The sequence below is a fragment of the Podarcis vaucheri genome (genome assembly GCF_965113315.1).
Source record: "Podarcis vaucheri genome assembly, chromosome: 12".
Lineage (NCBI taxonomy): Eukaryota > Metazoa > Chordata > Lepidosauria > Squamata > Lacertidae > Podarcis > Podarcis vaucheri.
Genome location: NC_138750.1, coordinates 6,864,115 through 6,887,448, shown reverse-complemented (window position 1 = coordinate 6,887,448; position 23,334 = coordinate 6,864,115). Strand labels below are relative to the sequence as shown.

The 23,334-nt window shown below is 41.3% G+C and overlaps 1 protein-coding gene and 1 long non-coding RNA gene across 2 annotated transcripts in view; one reads left to right on the top strand and one right to left on the bottom strand.

Moving 5' to 3' along the window:
* The window catches only part of SUGCT (succinyl-CoA:glutarate-CoA transferase), a 294,275-nt gene that overhangs the window by 235,201 nt on the left and 35,740 nt on the right, over positions 1 to 23,334 (top strand). The window contains exon 13 of the mRNA XM_082192880.1: positions 17,274 to 17,337. Coding sequence (XP_082049006.1) covers positions 17,274 to 17,337 — 64 coding nt within the window. The remainder of the gene's footprint in view (positions 1 to 17,273; positions 17,338 to 23,334) is intronic.
* LOC309515291 overlaps positions 6,388 to 23,334 on the bottom strand; it is a 60,555-nt gene continuing 43,608 nt past the window's right edge. Inside the window, exon 2 of the long non-coding RNA XR_014212401.1 lies at positions 6,388 to 6,550. This is a non-coding gene — a long non-coding RNA (uncharacterized lncRNA). The remainder of the gene's footprint in view (positions 6,551 to 23,334) is intronic.

The following is a 23,334-nucleotide window of genomic DNA, read 5'->3' as shown; positions in this document are numbered from 1 at the left end:
CTCAGGAGATGGCAGTATTTAACTGTCAAAAAGGTTTTCTACCTTGTAAGATTTTGCTTACTGAGTAGACATAGAACCTTCTTTCTTCAAGAATTTCAGCAGAGCTTTGATGCAAAGCCTGGCTTTCCCTGCAATAGTTCTGTGAATAAATGTATAATGTGTATACAGTTGGCAATGAACAGTTCAGTTTTCAATTTTACTGTCCTTTTTCTTCTTATTTCTGTTTCATTGGCGTATGTTTAGTCACTTCATCAGACTTCATGATTAACCTTAACTTCCTTGCTTGGCATTTAGCAAATTCAATTCAAACATTTCCCCATCTTTGGGAAATCTAATGTTATGATGCACAGTTTTTAAAAAACCAAGATGTACATTTGGTAACTTCTGAAAATTCTATACTGTATTATAGTACAAATTTTCATATCTTGCATACATCACTTTTTTTGCTAGCAAATATGTGTACAGCTTGGGGGTGAGTCCTCCACATTATTAACTGGTGGTTAGCAGTGGGTTTGCAACACAAATGTATACAGCAGAGATAGTCAACATGGTGCCCTCCAGCACAAGACAGCATGACGATTGCTGAGGGACGATGGGAATCGCATTATAGTAACAACCAGAGGCCACCATTTTGGCTGTCCATGGCATATAGCAATTCAGAAATGTAACTGTGCAATCCTCTGCAATCCTATTCAGAAGCAATTTTATTTGTTTGTTTCTTTATATGCTGCCCATTTGACTGGGCTGCCCCAGCCAACCTGGAGGGCTTCCAACAAATTAAAACATCAAACACAATAAAAGTTAAAAAACTTCCCTATACAGGGCTGCCTTCAGATGTCTTCTAAAAGTCAGATACTGTAGTTGTTTATTTCCTTAACATCTGATGGGAGGGCATTTCCACTGAGATAATTACGATACTTGAATGCATTTTGCGTTAGTTTATGAACACCATACTTGCAAGCACTTTGCTGCTCACATGCTTCATCCAAAAGCAAGGATAGGCAGTGTGGATTTTTCATGCTTATTCATTTGTAAAACGAATAAAGCATCCCTATAAAAACTAAAATGAATGATGGTTTTAAAACAGAAGGACATCTCCTGTAGCGTTGAACTACATGCTTAGCCTAAGTAAGGACTGAGAAGAAAGTTATTACTTTGCATTTATGTATTCTTTAAGGATGGGATTAATGGGTGAGCTACACTGCTGATTTTTTAAATGTATGGCTTTTGTGTAGATTCTATTTTATGAAAGGCTGCTGTTTCCATGGCTTGCTAAATCCATTAATGGTCGCTTTCTAGGCTCATGTCTTCTGCTGTCTTCATTAGATAATGTTTGTTAAATCATTATGATGATTTAGGAGAACATATTTAATAGATTGTAATACAGCCAAAATGGGGGGAGGAACAACAGGTATATGTGGTAATTTTCCCAGTAGGACCATATGGTTTTATGCCTTCGCTCCAATTCATCTGAAAGTTTTGGCATTAATTAACATAAAGGAAAAGAACATCAGTCGAAAGTCGACACAAGCAGAGAGCAGTAACACGAGACTGATGTATTGGTATGTGTTGTGTTTCTGTGTAAACATATGCATTTTCAAAATACAGTTGTAGCATTTCTCCAAATTGTAATCCATCAAAAATGATATGTTTTTTCCCTCTTCTGAAAAATGAGCTGTTAGCATTTCTGGCTTGCTTCCCATGATTGCAGAAGGAAGAGACTGCTGTTTCGGCTTTACCAACTAGTGTTTAGTTGTTTTCACTTATATAAGTGGGACTAAAACATACTGAAACTTTGCCGGAATCAACAGGATCTCACTCTCTCTCTTAGGCTGTAGAAAGATGTGTTGCTTGCAGAGCTCTTGAGATGCAGTCACACTAGAATCTGTCTGTGGGCCCTTTGTGCACAATATGATCGCCAGCCTGCTGTCAGTCTTAAGGATTGCATTTTAGATGGTGTGAAATGTCAGTGTTGCACCACATACAAAACAATGCTGCCAGAGGCCACACTGTTTTCGATTAAAGAGGTCCAGTCTTACCATCACAATTTCGCCTACACTAGAGCTTGGCAGGTGCCAAATTTTAATTTGAAGTCACAAGTCTTTAACTGGCCAGAGTGTAGCGGTATATGTTTATTTTAACCTGACTTGGACCTATGCTTTGACACTTGCAGGTATGTATTGGCTGCACTCAACTTCGGGAGCACTCCCTAGGGATGTTGAAGAATACTGAATTCTGATTAAAAACTGCACTGGTTCGCTCCTCTAGATTAATGTGCAGATTGGAAAATATCCTTTGGATTTTACACTTCTTAAAATTTTGCGATTCAGTTTGCACTGGAAAAACACACATCAAAATGCATTAAAAATCTGTATGTTAGGATAATATATGTTTAGAAATATGCACCTTCAGATAAAATGTATTTTGTGATAAAACATGAATTTAAAAAACATTTTAAATTGCTATTTTAAAACATTTTAGTGCCTTTTTGTAAAAAGAAAGAAAGAAATCACAGTTGAATGCAGAAACAAGATGGAGCAGACTTAGGAATACTTGTGAAATGCATGTGGAATGGAAGCAGAACTATTCATCCCTATACTCAGCTCACTGGGATGTGGGTGGTGCTGTGGGCTAAACCACAGAGCCTAGGACTTGCCGATCAGAAGGTCGGCGGTTCGAATCCCCGCAACGGGGTGAGCTCCCGTTGCTCGGTCCCTGCTCCTGCCAACCTAGCAGTTCGAAAGCACGTCAAACTGCAAGTAGATAAATAGGTACCTCTCTGGAGGGAAGGTAAACGCCGTTTCCGTGCGCTGCTCTGGTTCGCCAGAAGTGGCTTCATCATGCTGGCCACATGACCCGGAAGCTGTATGCCGGCTCCCTCAGCCAATAAAGCGAGATGAGCACTGCAACCCCAGAGTCAGCCACGACTGGACCTAATGGTCAGGCGTCCCTTTATACTCAGCTCAGCCATAAGCTCTGAATTATTATTTTTTAAGTAACCGTGTCATAGGTTACATTAAGACTTTTGAAATACTACTACTCTAGTGCAAGCTGCAGAAGAGGTGCAAAACCCTGTGCCTTGAGCTGGGCAAGGAAGCAGTCAGCACCAGAGCACTGGAAGACAAGGAAGAGAGCCGGTCTCCCTCTGTACCATAGCTGCTCCATTAGGCCATATTGCTCCTGCCCAGGCATGACATCTCTGACTCTCATGTTGCCTGTTAGCCACTTGTGGTGTAGTGATCCGTGCTACCTCTGAACATGTTAATGGCCATTAATACTGTAGAAATATGTGCATTGTTTTTAAAAGGCCTTCCTAAGTTCTGTGCAAGTTTTAAAGCTGATGAGCTCATGTTTTACACTGGCTTGCCTACAAAGTTGCCAGAAAAACTTAATTGCCTGAAGGACCTGACCCTGTTAGGTATTTAGCTGCATAACAGCTTAGGCTCCCATCCTAAACTCGCTTACCCAGGTGTAAGCTCCACTGAATTCAGTAGGACTTATTTCTGAGTAGGCATGGTTAGGACTGTGCTGTTACTTTTTTGGATGTCCTTTATTTATATACTAAATGGGCTTTTGTCGTGGTGCTTCTCTAAAGGATCTCTGTACCTTAGCAGCAAACAGGTCTTTTTGCTCTGTTGGGTCTCTATCAGCTGGTTCACACAAGGTGCTCCCTCTTCCTACACAATCTTTCCCATATACAAATTATTTAGAGAATTCTGTGTCAACTGGGCTCTCCATGCAGGCAGAACACATTGATGTGTTTGCTACATGCCAAGCACTTCCTGCAGCCTTCACATTCTTAACTGTCAGCTCCGACGTGCACAAGCCAATTCACACGGAGCTTTCCTCATATAAGCCTGTGCATGAAAGGGTTGCATGGAAAGATGGGGCAAAGCAGCTGGTTTGCATGTGTGAACAAGGCCTGAATATGACACATTTCCCAGTACGGAGGGGATACTCAGATTACCAAAACAGATGTGAAGTGGGAGATCCCTGATCACATCTCCTGACTTAAAAACAGAAAACTTGAAAGCAGCTACCAGGAGCTCCAATTTTAAGCAAAGAAGGGTTGTTGGGGAAAGTGGGATTTTTAATCCTTTCCCATCATGCCATTTTACTGATATCAATCCCCACTCCCACAGAATGCAGAATACAGACACTGTAGGTCTGTTTTGACTCTAACCTACCATAATATACATAGTAAACATCATTACTAAAGGGTATATTAGAGATTGCTGACCACTTTATTTTCTCAGAGTTTCCTGTTCCCTTGCTGATATTTTTAAGCCTTTAATAATTTTGCTTCATGTGGTTTTAAACTTTGTAACAGCAATGAAAGATATAGAAGAAACTTGAAAGTGCATTGTGTTGCTATATTTCCCCACCATCCATGCATACTCTGAGATTCCCCAGCTAACATTAAATACAGGTCTAAGGCCCAGTTTTCACTTTTAAGGTCATCCCGAGGTGACATTTGCTGACATTTGAGCATTTTGAATGTGTTGTGTTGAATTACAATTAATCCTGCCTGACAATCAGGCTTTCTGTCTCCCGTTTGTGAAGTTGAGGGCGACGAGTGTCTTTCCTCAGTACACTGAGGAACAGTTGCACTCTTAGAGGATTGTGGATTCAACTGTAAAGAATTAACACATGACCAATTTGCTAGGTGGTAAAATGTTTATTAATTTGGTCAGTGTAAACAGGGAGTCACAGGCCTAAATTTCCCTTGTAGATCAGCTTCCTTAAGGCCCTCACCCTCACCTTACATGACACACAGAGGCAGATTTTGGGCAGGGCGGCCATTTCCGCCCCTCTGGGCTTCGCAAGTGTAACACAGTGAAATGAGCAGAATGGAAGGCGAGAGGCGGGCGCACATCAAATGTTGTCCGTGCACTTGTGTCCACTGTGACACATGTCGGTGGCCTGCTCAGTTGACAGAACAGGCTTTCTCTTAAGTGTCGGGGAGAAGAGTGTCTGTGGCATGATGAGCAGAGTTGTGCGTGTCGAGGTCCCCAAGCCACCCCCCAATAACTCACACATCACACATCAATTTTGGTTTGTGCTTTTGGCCCTATATTGGCCACAACTTTATTTAAATACACACAAGTGAGTGGTTGCTTAGGCATTGGTTCCGACTATCTGCCCTTGCCCAGGGACAGAACTGACTTCCGGATTCCAGCGAAAGCCAGTGTGGGAAACAATTTTGGGGAGAAATGAAGCTGGGCCTCAGCCCCTCACTTCTCACCCTCATGTTCCTGTGGGGCTTGCACGGCCCAAGTCCGATGCCAGGGACAAGGACGAAAAGAATGGCAAGCCCCTGGATTCCTTTAGCGGAATTCCCTTTCCGCACCACCATTGGAGGGGTAGGCACTTACCCCTCCACCAACCAGTTTGAACCAATGCCTAACCGCCAACTTTACAAGTTGTGACGATCTTGCTGTCCAAGACAAGATCAACTAAGGCAAAAAGGGTGGCTGTACTTATGGAAGGAAGAGAAGTTTTGCAGCAAGAACATAAAGGGGAGAACAAGGGGTGGTGAAAGCAGATAGGGAGAAATGGGTCCCTCCTTTCCATTTGTTTTGCATTTCTCTGTCTCTTGATCACACTTGGGCATGACCAAGAGCCACTAGAATATATTACAGAATCAGCATGAATTCAAAAGACTGATTGTAGGAACTCATGTCCAGAACTCAATGCATCTGTATAGCGTCATAATCCCTGCAAAGTGTCCAGTTACTTCTTATAAATATGGTGAGGCCAACGATTCAACTAAACTTGGACATGGAAACAACTTGTGAGTCCAGCCCATCTCTGTGTAAGTGTGTGAGAAGTCTGAATACAATTCTGTTCTGTCTCCTCTAAATCTAAGCATTCCATGCAACAAGGCTTTCGGAAATCTTCTCACAGGAGACTAATCTATTAAGCTTAATGTATCATGGAAAAAGGAAGTATTTACTGATATTTCATCTTTTCCCACTCTAGTTCATCCTATTTCTTAGTTATACCCTCATGCATCAAACTAAATATTTCCTCTCTACCTGGATGCTGACAGCCATTAAATATTTCTAAACTGCAATTTCTCTGTGCCTGCAACTTAGCCAGAAATCTGTATATAAACTTGTTTTCTTCATTCTTCATAAGTCAATCACTGTAATTTTACATGAATGGTATGGGATTTTGCCTTCTTGTCCAAGGTTGTGAACAGGAATTCCACTTGAGCTAGGAAAAGGAAAATATTAACTACTACATTTTAATAAAATATTAAGTGCTGCCATTTTTGGGCAACAGATACTCACAGAGGTTTGGAAACAGAATGAGTCCATTTTGTTTCGTCTCAGTGGCTTGAGAAAAGAAAGCTTTAAAAGCTGGAGAACAAGAATTTTCCAGTGTTGTATTCTATTCCTCTAAAGAGTTTTATTTCTTAAAAAAGTGGTGGAATAAGCTGACCAGGGGTAGGGTTGTATCTCAGTGGCAGAACATGTCCTTTGCATGTAAACAGTTCCAGATTCAATTCATGGTATCTGATAGAGCTGGGATAGATCAGCATTTCCTGTTGAAAACACAAAGGAGGAGAATTTTTGTTGTAAAAGGAGTTTTATTTTGTGTTTCACAAGTAGGGTATCCTCTGCAAACTCTTGACAGAAATGTATATAGTCTGATATGATTTACATATTGTAAAAGAGTGCAACAATTAAAATGAAGGACCTTGACAATATTTGGAAAAGTATCTGAAAAATCATGATACCATTACTGATCTTTCTGCAACCATCCATCAGCAAGTAGTCACTGAGTGTTCTTAATGTTGTTTTCCTCTCTTCTGGAATAATTTTGCTGGAGTTCCTTGGCGTGTGAGTTTTTGTCGACATATTTTTGGCTTTGTTTCGTGGTGCATTAATTTTTGTAAATATCATAAATAGGCCAAGAGCATATGCTCAATTCATCTGCCTTTTGAGAAATAAAAAAACTGGGTGTAGAAATATTTAAACGGTCTCTTCTTCTACAGTCAGGGTTTTCCTGAGGTGCAGTAATAGCAACAGAAGTAGGACTGAGCCCCTGGAGGATCCAGTTCAAATCCCACTGAAATCAGTGAAACTGTCTCCATGTTAGTAAAGATACTCTTTTTAGAAGATGTTAAGTACTTGTTATGGTGATTTCCCCTGGACAGATTACAGAAACATTCTCCAACAATGGGCTTTTTCCATAATGGTTTGTGAGGTTCACATTTGCAAAGTTTTGAAGGAACTGAATGTGCTAATGACTCTAAAATCCCCACCCTGCTTCCTATAATCTAAAGCTGTGGCTTTCACGCTTTCCTTTGAGAATTGCAGTCTTCGTAAACAGGTGTAGCAAACAGCATAGATTTGTCCCATACACTGCTTTATGGATGTTGCTTAAGCCTTAAACCTGGAACCACACGCAGAGGTATCTACACTGTGGAAACTACAGGATGAAGACAGACATTTTAGACCAGTGGAACTGGTTTCAAAGTGTCCTAACTGTACCTTTTGGGACAAGTTGTGAAACCAGCAAACCTCCCACTTGTGGAAGGTACCAGTTGGCTGGCACCTGTGATGGTACAAATTCTTCTTTGCTCTTGTGGAGTCTTGTCATTGGAGCATTTCTTATTTGTTTAGTAAGTTTGTAAGCCATATTTCAAAAGCCAATGTTTTGCCATATAATTATTTAAATATATTTGCTTTTCCATTGGGGGGGGGCAAGGTGAACAAGGTGAAGCAGCCTTATGCAAGGTCAGTTTGTTCCACATGGGTATGGTCCTGTTGCCATTTCTTGCAGCTGTCTTCGCCCAAACTCTGTATGCCATTAAATGGGACTTAAGAGTGTGTCCTCTGTGCTACAGAGTTAAACCAGTGTAAGGTCTACTTAATCAGCAATGCTCAAAACTATAGTTCTGTGAAGGAGGGTTCGGCTCTTTGTCAGTCATAATAATTCTCAACCTCTGTAATTCCCAGGCTTCTATGGGAGTGCCTGCAATATTTTATTCTAGTTCAATTTTGTGCCTAAGAGAAGGCAATTGATATGAGTGAACAAGTCATATGTAGGCATTTAGGCTTTGGTGCATACGTAGTTTTTTATATTGTCTGCAGAGGAAAAATGGATTGGAACACCAGCGAGGAAAATTGTTCAAGACAGTTTAATAAAAATATATGGGCTTTCAAATGTAAAATTTGTCATGCTGTGAGACACTGATATAGATACAGTAGTTATGTTCCTATGCTGTGGTCCCCATATGGAGGGTGATAAAATAGATTATAGAGGTAGAAATGGAGGTGGATTATGTGCTGGATGTTCAAGATCACATGTTTACCAACTGTTGGAACTGAACAGCTTGTAAACTTAACTGCTTTCTTCTGCATTTTTATATTATCCACTGAGCCGTCCTATGTGCATGTTGTAACGTACCTAACCTCCCATGAGTAACAAATAAATATTAAATTTCTAGTTATATTTCTTATTTAAACATGCTACAACTAAAAATCAACTCCCAGACAAGCCAGGGAGGCAACATTTCTTCTTTGTCCAAGTTGTACTTATGCTCTATCTCAATAGCTGAGGTGTTCTGAGGGGGCACATTTGATGGTTCCACATGCCCCAGAGGTTTGGCTGACCTATGCCAGGGGCCAAGTTTTTAGAGTGGCAGATTGATCCTATGGAACTCCTTGCCAGTAGATGTTCAGCAGGAGTCATTCCTGCTCATTTCCTGACATTCTTCTAAGAACTGTATTATTCAGGCAGGCCTTTCAAACCTGATATTCTCAGCCAACTACATTTTATTGATGTGTTTGACATTTTTCTTCAGGAGAAGGACCAAGGAGTGAACCCTACATAAATATGCAGTGGAGTCCCTAAGACTGTTGGATGGCACCTTGTACACCTCCTTCCAGCAGCTCCTGCAGCTAAGCTGGTGCCAAACATATTGCTCTACTTATCTTTGGACCACATCAGTGAGGCCAAGAGGAGGCCGGACAGCCCAGGACCTCCATACACACTGCTCAGGCATGTGCCCTGGGGAGGCCACTTTGGTGCTGCCAGCGCAGCAAAAATAACATCAGAGGCAGCAGTTATGAGTTACTGGACTCTGCAGCCACAGTTGGCACTGTGATTCTCCTGCAATTTGCCTTCACCCCTGGATGTGCACTCAAGACAGACAGATGCCAACAATAACAGTTGACTTAATAAAAGTACAGTGGTGCCTCGCAAGACGAAAAGAATCCGTTCTGTGATTCTCTTCGTCTAGCGTTTTTTTCGTCTTGCGAAGCAAGCCCATTGACGGATTAGCGCTATTAGCAGCTTTTAGCGGCTTATCTGCTGATCGGATCAGCTGATAAGCGGCTTAGCGGCTTAGAAAAGGGGGGGGGGACCCAGCAGGAACTCGCAAGACATTGTCATTTTGCGAAGCAAGGCCATAGGAAATTCGTTTTGCGAAGCACCTCCAAAACGGAAAACTCTTTCGTCTAGCGAGTTTTCCGTCTTGCGAGGCATTCGTCTTGCGAGGCACCACTGTACTGCCCTAACATGTATTATTAGGAAAGTGAATCTCCAACAGTTTCCCCACAAAAAGCCCCTGGACTTATTTGTCTATAATTTGGCAGATATAATCCACTCTGACTCTTGTCAATAAGATTTTATGTTCCATGATAGAATTCATAGACATTTCCAGCACATAATAGCCCAGGACACATGTTGCCTCGTAGCTAAAGAGGTACAAACCTTTTCAAAATACTTTTTTAAATCATGGTTCTCGAGGTCTCCTCCCACTAGAGTTAATTTTTATACAGTTATTTTTGAAATAGGTAACCCACCACATTGGCTTTTAGAAAGGTTAAGTCCCCCAGTTAGTTTTAATATTGGAGAAGTGTGGAGATATGTTAAGGTTAATATTATTTCTGATACTCCAAAGAAGTTAAGTTACATATTCAGAGAATACCTATTTCTAAGATAGCAATAACTCATTGTTTCTAAAAATTTATTTTAAGAACATAATGGCTAAGTTCAGACAGAGCAAGAATATAGGGTTCTGATCCTGGGTTGATCTTCTGAGATTAACAAATGGTGGTCTTAATGAGCCATAATTTGCCAAGGTTTGTCCTAATGTCTGAATTAGCCCATAATGTTCTAAATGCCTGTAAAAGTAAATTATTTAAGAGCAATTGGGGGGGGGACACGTTCAGAGCACAAAAAGGCACACACCTTCTATTTGCAGGCCTTAAATAGTCAACTGTTCTTCATTATTTTACACTTTTGTTTTGGCAGATTGCGACTTGGAATAAATATTTACAGCTATGTAATAAAGTCCAGAGAATTAGAGGTTTATGTCGCAAAATGAAGTTTTTAAAAACCATTAGAATTGCATGATACTATTGTGCTACTGCTGCCAGATGAATGATAGCAGAATACCCTAAAGTTTATGAAGGAAAGAATTGCCTGACCACATCTCCGCAAGGAGGGTCAGGTTGGTCTGTCACAGGGGCTGCAACAGAAGGGAAAAGGAAGTAAGCATGAAAGAATGGCCTGGATCCAAAGAGCCAAATGAATGAGCCCAGCTGATTCCTGTCCTACTCAGGGGTTCTCCGCATTTCCCCTTGTGCAGCAGGGCAGTCTTCTCCAAAGGGACACCAGACTTTTCAGGATGGCTTTTCAGGTACCCTTGGGACTTCACTGACAAGCGTTCTTCAGAAACCCCAGTCCCCCTACTGCTCACTGGATCCTATCCTAAGTTTTTTAAAGGCTTGGAACCAGTGGTTGGTTAATGCACTTCCCACTCACTCCAAATATGGCCAGGCATAAGGGACACCCTGAAACTGATCGACAAGCTTCAGCACAAGTGTAATTTATATATAAACAAGCTACAACACTTAATGTGGCAGATGAACGATGGATGGAGTGCTTAAAGGAAGACTCTTGGGAGCACACTATGGTGTTGGAAAATGTGTACCGAACATATACTTTTTGCACAGGAAAACAGGTGAGACCCCTGTGGACTGGAAAAAGCAAGTGACATATGAAAATGAATGATACCAGGCTATTGTTATTAGTTCTTTCACTTGCTTCTAGGTTAGGCGGTTTGTTGGTGAGTGTTCAGGACTTCCTGGCTATTGAGATTTGTGTTTCTTTTACAAAGGGGTATTTTTATAGCAAGCATATATACAAAAAAGTTTCACATGATTTCTTTAACAGAAGAGCTATCATAGCACGATTCTACTAAGTGGGACTGCTCTGTATTAGCAAGGGGCATGAGCTCAGAGACACATATGATTACAATTATTCTTGTGTATATAGGCATGGGAATGTGTACAATGACAAGGGTGCATGCTGGCAGGATGCATTGACATACCTTGTCCATGGGTGCATTATTAAACACCAGCAGGTATCTAGCAAGGAAGAGAAAATTCTCTCCCACTTTTTGTCTCCTTGCCGCAGCAAAGAGGGGTTCTTTTTGTATCATACATTCATCTGCTCACCATTCAGCATTGGTAGAAAAGTGTTAATCAATGTGCTTCTTTGTAAGGGCCATATCTCTGTGTCAGAGAACATATGCTCTACCTGCAGCCAGCGCCAGACTCTTTCCCTAGCATCTCCAGTTAGAAGAAAGACCCCTGCCCAAGACCACGGAGGGTGGCTGCCAGTCAGAGTATGGCAGCCTTCCCCAATCTGTTGTTGTTGTTTAGTCGTTTAGTCGTGTCCGACTCTTCATTACCCCATGGACTAGAGCACGCCAGGCACCCCTGTCTTCCATTGTCTCCCGCAGCTTGGTCAAACTCATGTTGGTAGCTTCGAGAATACTATCCAACCATCTTGTCCTCTGCCGTCCCCTTCTCCTTGTGCCCTCCATCTTTCCCAACATCAGGGTCTTTTCCAGGGAGTCTTCTCTTCTCATGAGGTGGCCAAAGTATCTAGTGCCCTCCAAAAGTTTTAACATATGATTCCCACCATCCCTGGCCTTGGGCCATGCTGGCCAGGATGGATGGGAGTTGGGGACCCAACTTCGGGATGGCACCAAGCGGGGGAAGTCTGGAGTAGACAGCCCTCGACTAAATGCACCAATGGCCTGACTGGGCATAAGGCAGCTTCTGGCATTGCTCTTGCTCTTGAAATTCTCTCCACCCAAATTTTCCCCTCGATACTGAAGTTGCAAATTACCTAGTTTTGTTTCTGGAATGAAACATTACATTAGGAATCCTCGGTTGTTCAGGTTTTTATTTCTGAATTCTGTGGAGACAAGCATGTTAAATGATTCTCTTAAAAAGAACTTTATCATAATATTATGTTCCACAGATCACAAAGTATAAGCACAGGTTTGTGAAATATGATCTACACTAGGTCTGTGAAATGAACCATTCCAAATGAAGCAGATACATCTAAAGACATTGACTTTGCTCAAAGCAATGCTCATTTATTGCCATAAAATGCATGACAAATGTGAGTGTAAGCACCTTGATTGCGTCTTGTTCTAATATTTTGTTTATTAAAAAGTGAGAGAACAGAGGGAGCAGCAAAGGTTAAATTAAGCATGCATTGTTCCACTCTGAAAGTTTATAGGCCTATGGGACTTCCATATTGTTAAGACAAAATGCAGCAAGCTTTTAAACATACAGGGAGGAATTCCATGTCGTGCTATGTTAAACGTTCCATCGCTGCAAGATTTTCAGTTTGCCTGATGGAATGACTCCCCCCTCCATCCCCACTAGTGCTGTTCTGGGGGTTCTCCCAACATCCCTCTGTTCCAATTTCAGGGGTGCAGGAAGGAACGGGGGAAGCCCCATTGTGTAAGTGGAAGACCTTGCACAGAACTTCTGCTGATGGAACTGCTAGGTGAATCCCACCCAAAGTCATTAACTTCGTCAAAAGAAGCAGTAAAATTAGCCTGTGACATTGTTATTCCCCAGTCATTTTTTTTTGCTTAAAGTAATGTATTATTCCAAAAGGAAATGATGAAGCACTTGATAGCACATGCATGGTGAAATATATTGCATTGCCTTTTGTGCATCACTTAGCGGATAAGGCACATGAAAATAAATATTGCATGGAGTGAATATAAGTCATATGGAGTGAAGTATTGTTTGCCTTGATTTAATTGCTGATCTCTTGATTAGTTGGAGGAGTCTGGGCACAAGAATGACACAAAATATGCCGTCATTTGGGAGTAGATACTGTATATGGAAAGTTATCCACAAGATGGAACCCTACTTGCACCCTATGTATGAGGAAAAGAGGGAAGCAGGGAGGCAATTTGTTTCCCCATCAGTCAGGGTTCATCTTGGCCAGGGCTCAGCAACCCTTTTCAGCAGGGGGCCAGTCCACCGTCCCTCAGACCATGTAGGGGGACCGGACTATATTTTTTTTTGGGGGGGGGGAATGAACAAATTCCTATGCCCCACAAATAACCCAGAGATGCATTTTAAATAAAAGCACACATTCTACTTGTGTAAAAACACTGATTCCCGGACCATCCGTGGACCAGATTGAGAAGGCAATTAGTTTGCCTACGCCTGATCTTGGCAATATATAGGCCTCAGAGCTGAGATGGCAACAGAATTGTCTTTGGAAACTCGGGCTGTGCAGCACCTTGTGTCTGTGTCATAGTGCGAAGAATCTCTGCAAGATCAGGCCAAAGCTCCATCTAGTCTAGCATCCTGTTCTCACAAATCCATATTTCCAAATTTTACCAAGGCATTATGGGGCAAACTACCAGAAAATAGTGTTTTAATGTTTACCACTATTGAAGAAACTGCTAGAGAAAAAAAAACTAGACTTAAATAAAGAACCCCCAACCCATTTAGACAAAGAGGGACACATTATACAGATTGGTAGATTGAACAGTAATGATGATGAATTGAAAATGTCTTGCCAGTTTCATCTAGAAGCAATCAAGGGGAAATAGTGCATGACTTAGAAAATAGTGGGGTGGGTGGAATCTTAGCAAAGTATACTTAAAGATGGCAGAGGGAGTAACAGATGAAGCCCAATCTTACATTATTTTTTAAAAGACTTATACTTCACTTATTGTTCTGGTTTGGCAGGCTCATTATTTTTTTAAAACATATTTTTTATTAAAGATTTCTTGGTTTACAAAAGTATGTGCAATGTCTCTTTTCAAATTACATTTTCTACAGATCAGTTTCATTTGTTGAGACATTAGTATTACATTAGGAAGAAAAGGGGGAAAGAGGTGGAGGGGGCCGGGGTGGGTGGGGGTGGGGTCGGGTGGCAATGTTTCTATTTTACTTAATGTATGTGTGGGGTTTTATGTCAGTGTCGCTTGTGCGGGTTCTCTTTACTATTCACTTGTGTTCCTTTGGTGGTGAGAGAGGTCTAGGGTGTGGTTGTTTGTGATTGGCTGTGGTGAACTTTGTTTTCAAGTGTGAGTGGGGTGGGTGAGTGTTTTGAATCAAGTTAGCCATATTGATTCGTATGCTGTTGGTGGATTCTTGTCGTTGTCTTGTTGGGCTATGTATGTGATAAAATGGAGCCATATCAGGGTGAAGGCATCTTCTTCCATTTGTCCCCGTGTCAGTTTCAGTTTATTGGTTAATTTTTCTAATAAGGCTGTTTCCCATACTATTTGGTACCATTGGTCCATGCTTACTCCTGACAGGTCTCTCCAGTGTCTGGTTATGATGTTTCTGGCTGCTGAGAGTAGGTGGGTTATGAGTTCTTTGTGATGTGAGTGGGCATTATTGTCTTGGAAGATGTTTAGTAGGGCCAATTCTGGGATGACTTCTAATACTTGTTTGGTTATTTTGCATATTTCTTGTATGGTTGTTGTCCAGAATAGTTGGATTTTGGGGCATTCCCACCACATGTGGAGGTATGTGCCTGTGGAAGTGCATCCTCTCCAGCATTTTGGTGAGGTTCCTGGGCGTATTAGCGCTAGTTGGCAGACTCATTATCCGATAGTATTGCAAGGAAATCAGGCATCCAGTGAGGTTCAATTTATTTTTAAACTGTTTGAAATCTTAATTGGGGAATGAAATTTCAGTTAGATAATTTTATTTCATGTTCATTGTATGTAGATGATGCATTGTTAATTCCTGCAACTCCCTGTACAATAGAGTTACAAGGCATCTTTCTTTAGTTTGGCAGGCAAGCAACCAGAATTTATACAATTAAAAAATCAGAAAAGGGACAGTATCTATGAGCATATCAACAGAAATATATCTGTATGTAGATCAAACAAATTATTTTTTTAAAAGCAGAATAAACAATTAGGTTGTCCTTATATGGTAGGAAATGTAGTTATGGGGGGATTTTTGTCTTTCTGCAAAGAAACAGTAATAAGGGTTTTAATGCCAACAATTAGAGTTTCAGGCTAATGTTGTCTTTAAGAAATCTAGTGACCTTGCAAATAAACAACAACAACAAAAACATTCAGAAGTTAAACTGATGGACATCTCAGTTTTGTCTTGGGGAGGAGACATGATGCAAGTTTATTTTTCTAACAAGCCACTAAAATTTATGCATGTTAAATTCATGTTGCATATCTGAGTCAAGAAGTGGGGAGATTTGCAGCATGGTTCCAAGAGCTTCTCTTGCATCTTTGCAAGACTGAATTGTAGAAAAGAAGTATAGTATACATGGAGGGTTCGTTGTTTCTTTTTTAAAACACACACACACACACCTCACAATAACTACAGCTATATTCCAAGACAGGTCTGACACATACACCACTTTCTTTATTAAGAGAAAAGATTTGTATCTTGGCATGTATAACTAGCACACATACTGTACATCAGTCCACTGAATTACTTACTCTGTGGCTGAGATCCAAAGTATCCAAATGGAAAATAATTGTGCATGAGCACAGAAAGCTGCTGATTTGTCTTCCCAGCTGCAGCTCTTTGCACCTTCTCCAAAGATATTTCTGAAGGCTAGCTTGCCCCCCGCTGCTCAATTGATTTTCAATACAGCATGGAGGGCTGCAGCTAGCAGAAGTCAGTAGGATATGCAATGGGTTCGGATGAAACCTGAACTGCAGCAAGTTAATTTAGAGAGATTTAAGGCTTGTCTGAAGCAAAGTAGGTGTTCTCCAAACGAGCTCAAAGTAGTCTTCCTGAAGTGCTAAGTCCAAGACAAGGATGGCATGTCTGAAGAAATTGATCACCCTACATCCTGCAAGCTCTCTTGATTCCAACCAGGGTATATCTTTACTTGGGCTTCTTTACCCCTTTACTTTTAGAAACACTGATTTTTGAAATTGTGCAGGCTACTTAACCAAGAGGCACCTCTAAGATTTCCCAACAAAAGCAAAGCCTTTTCCTTCTCCCCAGATTTTAAACGGGCGCGCGGACACCCACCCCCCCTTACACAAATGCCCCTGCACCTTATTTGGCAGAATTTAGCCCCTCAGAAGGGGCAACTATGGCTGAAAATTTAATTCAATTCTGTTCAAAGAATAAGGGGGGAGGGGGGGAAGCAGTTATAGCAGTTACAATTTTTTAAATAATCAAAATGTAAAGGAAGACTTGAAGGAGAAAATAAATAAATAACACCCTACACTTAATTGTTTGAAATTTGGGAGGCATCACCCACTCAGAAATGGCTTCTATACCTTCGAATTCTATCCAGTTCTGTCAAAAAAGTAAAATAAAAGAAAGGAAAACTTATAGGCATTTGCTTGCTTGCCAGTGTAGCTGAATGGGAAGACATACAAAGGCTCTAATTTTCTAAGTTTATACTGTATGTCAAAAGCCTTACTGAAATCAAGATATAGTATGTTGGCAGCATAAGTCCCTCCCATTCCACATATTGTGTTTAATTGTTCTCTGTCATAAAATAAAGGATGAAATTTCAGTGGCAGTAACAGGGATATTGATGGTGCTAGATTTTTCATTCTTCCTTTGCAATAAAGAGTAATTTAAAATATTACAGCAATACAAAACTGAAATGACAAGCCCCACAACTCCAGTATTTCTCTTTGACAAGTAAAAGTACTGCATGAGATTTGTATTTGTTAAATATAATTAATCATATAGCCTACCTAGAGGGAGCCTGTTCATGTAGCACGGATTCTACATACAGAGGTCCTTGACTATTATTTATCAGATATGACATTTGTATTCAAATATGTGGGTTATAATAATTGAAGCCATCAGCAACAACTGTGAAATACTGGACAACACAGGGACTTCCAGTACTCCATGCATAAAGCAAATATTCCTTAATGGGGCTTAATCATGAACCATACTTTTAGTTGCAGCTTTCTGTATCACTGGGCGATGCTTATTGTTATATATTTGCTTCTTCTTCTTTTTTAGGTTCTGCACAATGGGCTTGTCATGGAGATGGATCATCCAACAGTAGGAAAGATAGCTGTTCCAGGTAGGCATATTTCCTTCATTTTTTTGTTTTCTTGATGGAAGCCAGCTCCTGAGACTATTGACCTGAAGCAGGATTATATCAGAGCTAAGGCTGGGCAATATATTGACATATCATCCCAAACCGGTTAGAAGTCCATATGATGATATTGGTTTCATAAGTTTTGATCTGGCAATATATTGTGAATCATATATTGTGTGTGTGTGCTCATGCTATGCCAAAATCACGATGTGTGAAAAACCTTGAAGCCAGCCAATGCCTCTACAAAGCTCCATCCTTATTTCAGACATTGTGATATATAGGTATATCACGATGTTCAGCTGGCAATATATCGCAGTGTTGAAAACCCGATATTGCCCAGCCCTAATCTGGGCTGCTGTAAGGGAGCGACAGTTTTCAAAGCTTGATTGTTCTTTTTAACTCTCAGTGCTTCATGCACATGATACCAAACACTGAATTATATTATGACACTAAAAGGAACCCTGTTTCACATCCCAAATGTGAGTTGCTCCTGTACCATAGGAGGGATGAGGTGGTTGTGAGATCAGCAGAGTGTGAATCCACCAGTGAAGCCAATCTGGTCTCCTGCTGGTGTGTTTGAACCGTGCCAACCTCCCTGCTGTCTCATTGCTGACTCTCCTGCTAAACAGCAGTGGCTCACCTGTTGGGAGGTCAGATAAATGCCTCCACTCCATCCGCTTCTAAACACCTTCCAATTTCTTGGTTGGGTCTTGTATGTCTGAGTATTTCTGCTAGCTGAATGGGCCTTAGATTGTCATAAGACCACCAGTGAATTGCATATGTTCTGCAATATCAATTAAGATCTGTTACTTTCCCTGTTAGATTCTCAAGAAGGCAAGCATGCATAAGCTGTAGCCTAGGGTGGTGTGTGTTCCAGCCTAGATCATTTCCTAAGGACCAGGGTCCAGATGTTTCTGAATGATGCTAGATTTATGAAAGGTTGTTCCATTTTTGTGGTTACAGTCTCCAACTCTGTTTCTCCTTTGCGCGATAGTTGTCCTGACTTGATGCATACATGGACCATGTTGCCTGACATAAACTGGGCCTTTATTGGGCAAAATAATTGGCATTGTGCCTCAAAGATAGTGCATATTCTAGAACTCTTCCAGTAATCTATCTTCCCCAGGAAATAGGCCACTGTACCTGAAACCTCCAGAAAACCATTAAGGGCAGCCCAACAGATGTGGCACTTTGTGTCTAGGCTGTCTTTCCTCTCATCCTGTGACCACGTCTCTCTCTGATTCCCAGGGAAAGGCAAGGCAAGGAGGTTTAACTTTTGCTTTATGAAAAGGCTCCCTTGAACAAAGTATGGGGACCCCTATCTTGAAAAAAATCTTAGCGTAAGTTTGATGAAATGTTTGTGCTTTGTTTTTATGAATGTTTCTGTTAAACCATCTATGAATGGCAATCCTCAAACCACTTATTCCACAGTAGTCCCTTTGAAGTTAATTGCTTACCCTGGAGTCAGTTGGGCTAATCTGGAAAAAAAGCAGTGTATATGTGCACATCTGTGTTTGCTTTAGGTTTACCTTGAGCCGTACATAAATTGTGAACTTATGTGTTTGAAAGAAATGGAAAAATATGGCTGAACAACAGAAGGATGGTATTTTTCCTAGTGATATGAAGAAAGGGGGGTCTCAAAAATAAGGTGGGACTTTTTCTTGTTATGTTGGTACTGTCACTTCTCAAGTTAAAAGTAAGCATGCTGTGTGGAGCTGGAGTGAGAGAAGATCTCTGAGATAAATAATGTTTCCTTTCTTCAAATAGTTTTAGTCTCATAATCAAGATGTGCTCAACCAGGTGAAGCATATTGAGGGCATACAGGAAGGAAAGAGAGAGGGAGAAGGCCAGCATCAAAATGGGGTTCTGCCAAGAGAGATTAAAAATCAAATGTTTGCCTTTTAATCCACCGAGGGAGGCAGCACACTGTTCTTGTGCTTCAGTGGAAATGCAATTAATCAAAAATATGATTTTAATTGGCTAACATCCAGGTTAGATTACTGCAGTGTAGGATACATGGGGCTGACTTTGAAGATTAACTAAAAACTTAAATAATTTCAGAATGCAGCAATCAGACTATTGACCATAATTGCTTTCTGTTGTTATAATATATTGGCTTCCTGTGTGTTTCCAGACATTACTCAAGCTGCTGAGTTTAACTAATAAAGTCTTCTCCTGTTGGAGACCAGGGTTTCAGAGGGAACACCTACTTCATGGTGACCATACCTGTTTATTAAGAGCAAGTTCCCTCCACGAACCGGGTCAGCAGGGAGTGGCTGAGAAGGGGGTTTGTGCTGTGCTGCTGCTGTCCCTGGATTTGGTTGCCTGCTTACCCCTTTGCAGGGTCAAAGCCATTGTATCTGTCTGGTTCAATGAACAACATTTTCCATTTACAGATAGGTAGCTGTGTTGGTCTGCCATAGTCAAAATAAAAAAATTCCTTCCAGTGGCACCTTAAAGACCAACTAAGTTAGTTCTTGGTATGAGCTTTTGTGTGCATGCACACTTCTTCAGATACACTGAAACAGAAGTTGCCAGATCCTTCTATATAGTGAGAAGGTGGGGAGGGGTATTACTCAGAAGGGGGGGGGGAATGGGAGATTATCTGCCCCATTTCTCACCTTCTCACCCCTTGCCTTTTCCTGTAAGACCTATTACAGTCGTTAAGAGTCGTCAACAGGCTCATCTCATCTGCCAATCTCCCATTCCCACCACCCTTCTGAGTAATACCCCTCCCCACCTTCTCACTATATAGAAGGATCTGGCAACTTCTGTTTCAGTGTATCTGAAGAAGTGTGCATGCACACAAAAGCTCATACCAAGAACTAACTTAGTTGGTCTTTAAGGTGCTACTGGAAGGAATTTTAACATTTTCCATGAGAGCCAGTGTGGTATAGTGGTTAGGAGCAGTGGACTCGTAATCTGGTGAACCGGGTTCGCGTCCCCGTTCCTCCACATGCAGCTGCTGGTTGACCTTGGGCCAGTCACACTTCTCTGAAGTCTCAGCCCCACTCACCTCACAGAGTGTTTGTTGTGGGGGAGGAAGGGAAAGGAGAATGTTAGCTGCTTTGAGACTCCTAAAAGGGAGTGAAAGGCGGGATATCAAATCCAAACGCTTCTTCTTCATGTAGTTATTGACTGTACGCTTGATGCTGCGATCCTTTGTGCACTTACTTGGGAGTAAGCCCTTTTGAGCTCTGTGGAAGTTGCTGCCAGGTAGAAATGTGCCAGATTGTGCTGTAAGCCACTTATGACAACAAATAATGGGATTTGAGCATTTCTATCAACAATTTTTAAAGTTGCATTTTGACTTGTGAAGAAGCAAACTAGAACCTGAAATTCAATTCTTTTAGAAGAAAATATTGGGAAGAAATACCTTGCAGATGGCAACAGGAAAAGTACATAAACTTTTCATGTTGTGTGCAGCCCACAATCTATCTTTTGGAAAGAAAATACTCCTCAAGGGACAAGGTTAAACTGCAAGGAGAGGGAAGGGATGAAAAGGAATGTTCTAATGGCTGTCAACAGAGGTAGGACGAACAGGCAGAAATGTGAGTTTTCACATAGGTAAACGACAGTACTACCCAAAGCTTAGCTAACTTAAACTTGATTAAAACTCAAAACCCGTGACAGTGCATTGAAATTAAAATAAATCATCTTATCCTCTGATAATTTCCCTCTGTAAATGGCTCCTTGCATTGAAGCAGATCGCTAAATGGTACTTTTAGACAGTTGTACTGGAGAAGCACCAGTGTTTTCTTTTGTAACTCGGGGTAAATGTGCCTGAATATAGTGCACTAGTATAGCCATGTCCTGATGGTATAAAGTACAGAAATAGTTCACTTAGTGTTATCAGCAACCCTTTAAGAGAATTTTCCATTTACACATTCCTGTGCCATATGATGAAGCCCATGTCTACAAACTTACTGGCAGCTGCCAAATCCAGAGTGACTGATACTTTGCATGTGCTTCCTTTGCCAACCTACAATGCTAAATCTGGATCTAAACTCCATAATGCTATGCACAGGAAGCTGACTTGCTCTCCAAACTTGCTTCATTTCAGATGGTGCTTTTGGGGGAGCCAGAAAATGGGTTGTAACAAATTTTCCAGACAGCTGGAAAAGGAACTACCTTTTCTCTATGGAATTATGTTGTTCTGTTGCCATTAGCATAGCATAAAGGCAGTGTTCCCCGTAGATCTGGAATAGGGAGTATTTTTACTCAGCACGTGTTTCGTAATCCCAGTGATGGGACTGAACAGGAAGAGTAGTTTTTCGCAGAGATATTCCAGAGTGTCAGGGCAGGAGGTGTTTATGTCCTGGGCAACAAAAGAGCCTCACTTGCTCATCATCTCATGTCCAGCTGCCATTTTGAGATAAGGATGGTGCTGAAGGAAGGCTCACATTTAGCAGGATTTTTCCTGTCTAGGCTCGTTATTTGCCTGTTTCTATCAGAATGCGGGGACACAAGGAGGTTGATAACAACCACAACTGGTTGAACTGTGCCAGAGAGATCTAGGAGATGAAGGATGAGAGCAGCCAAGCAGCCACAGCAGTGGACCTCGTAAAACTCAGATATTCAAATTGTAGCATCCCTTTTCTCTTGGTATTTCTTACATAACTTCTATGATTATCTCTTCGTCCAACTGAACCTCTTCAGGGGGAGCAAGAGAAATAATTTCTACCTTCCTTCTATTTTGTTGGTGTTAGTCAGAATACAAGACACTCTAACATCCAGGCAAGACTGTTCAGCAGCCCCCAATGCACATTAATTGCATTAATTTGCATTTATACCTGTTAGTCATTTTGCCCCACCTGTCTACATCTTTGTTTCTACAGCATCTGACCATCACCGCCAGGAGTAGCCCACACACTGCTCTCCAGATGTTGTTGGACTACTACTCCTGCCATTCCTCACCATTGGCCAGGCTGGTGGTCCTGCTTGGAGTTTGAAATCCAACATCTGCAGGGCACCATGTTGGCCAGTCTTGGTGTACACACACACACAGAGAGAGAGAGAGAGAGAGAGAGAGAGAGAGAGAGAGATGGTGATAATATTGATACACTTTGTAGGATTTCATGAGACATCTAGCCATGAAGATTCATTAACATTGCATTTCAGTGATGGCCAGCAGTGGCTCGTGTTGTTCTTAGCAGTCACATTAAACTCCAGAAAGAGAAAATAGACTGGGAAATGGTGGTCAGGCTTTTATTGGATAGACTGTAATGGATATACACAATAAAACATAATGTTAGCTATAGGCCTCTTTTATCAGGCTGTTAGCAAATGCGGTGGGGGGCAGAGTGAAGGGGGGGAGAACTAGATATATGGAGGACGACTAGATATATGGACAGAGACAAATGTTGCTTGAAAAATGTTGCCTTCCATTGAGGGATTTTGCAGGAAATTAAGGAAGTCTGCACTACATGACATTGTTTCCTGCAGCTAGGAGATCTCACACAATAGGAACAACAACAACAGAATTTGCGGGTTCGGAGGGGGGATATATTCCTTTCCATTTGCAGGGAGCACCTCTGCCTGAACTTCTGATCCTGTCTGCTTCTCATCACACATTCCTTTTTTTGTGCATAGCTGATGCTGCTTGAGAAATTTTAATTTCGCTTCACTATTTATGGCACATTGGAGACAAACAGCCTCACCAGCATTACCATTACTTCATTCGTCTTTTTTAGTCATCAGTGCTGACTGCTTATGTCTTTTACATTCACAGGGCTGATTTCAATTTTAAGGAATTCAGTGCCTTTTCAGGAACTCCACAGAAATGATGCATCTCAACTCATTTGGCACAGCTCTCAAAGCTGGGAGTGAGGGGGGTGGGGAGAGAAACTTTAATAAATATGTAATAAGGTGACTGACAGTGATTAGTGATCCCAAAAAGAGAGAAGAGGGGAGAAAGGAAGACAAAGGCTAAATTGCTGAAAGGTTTTGTTTTTAACTTGCTATTTTCTATTTTTTGTG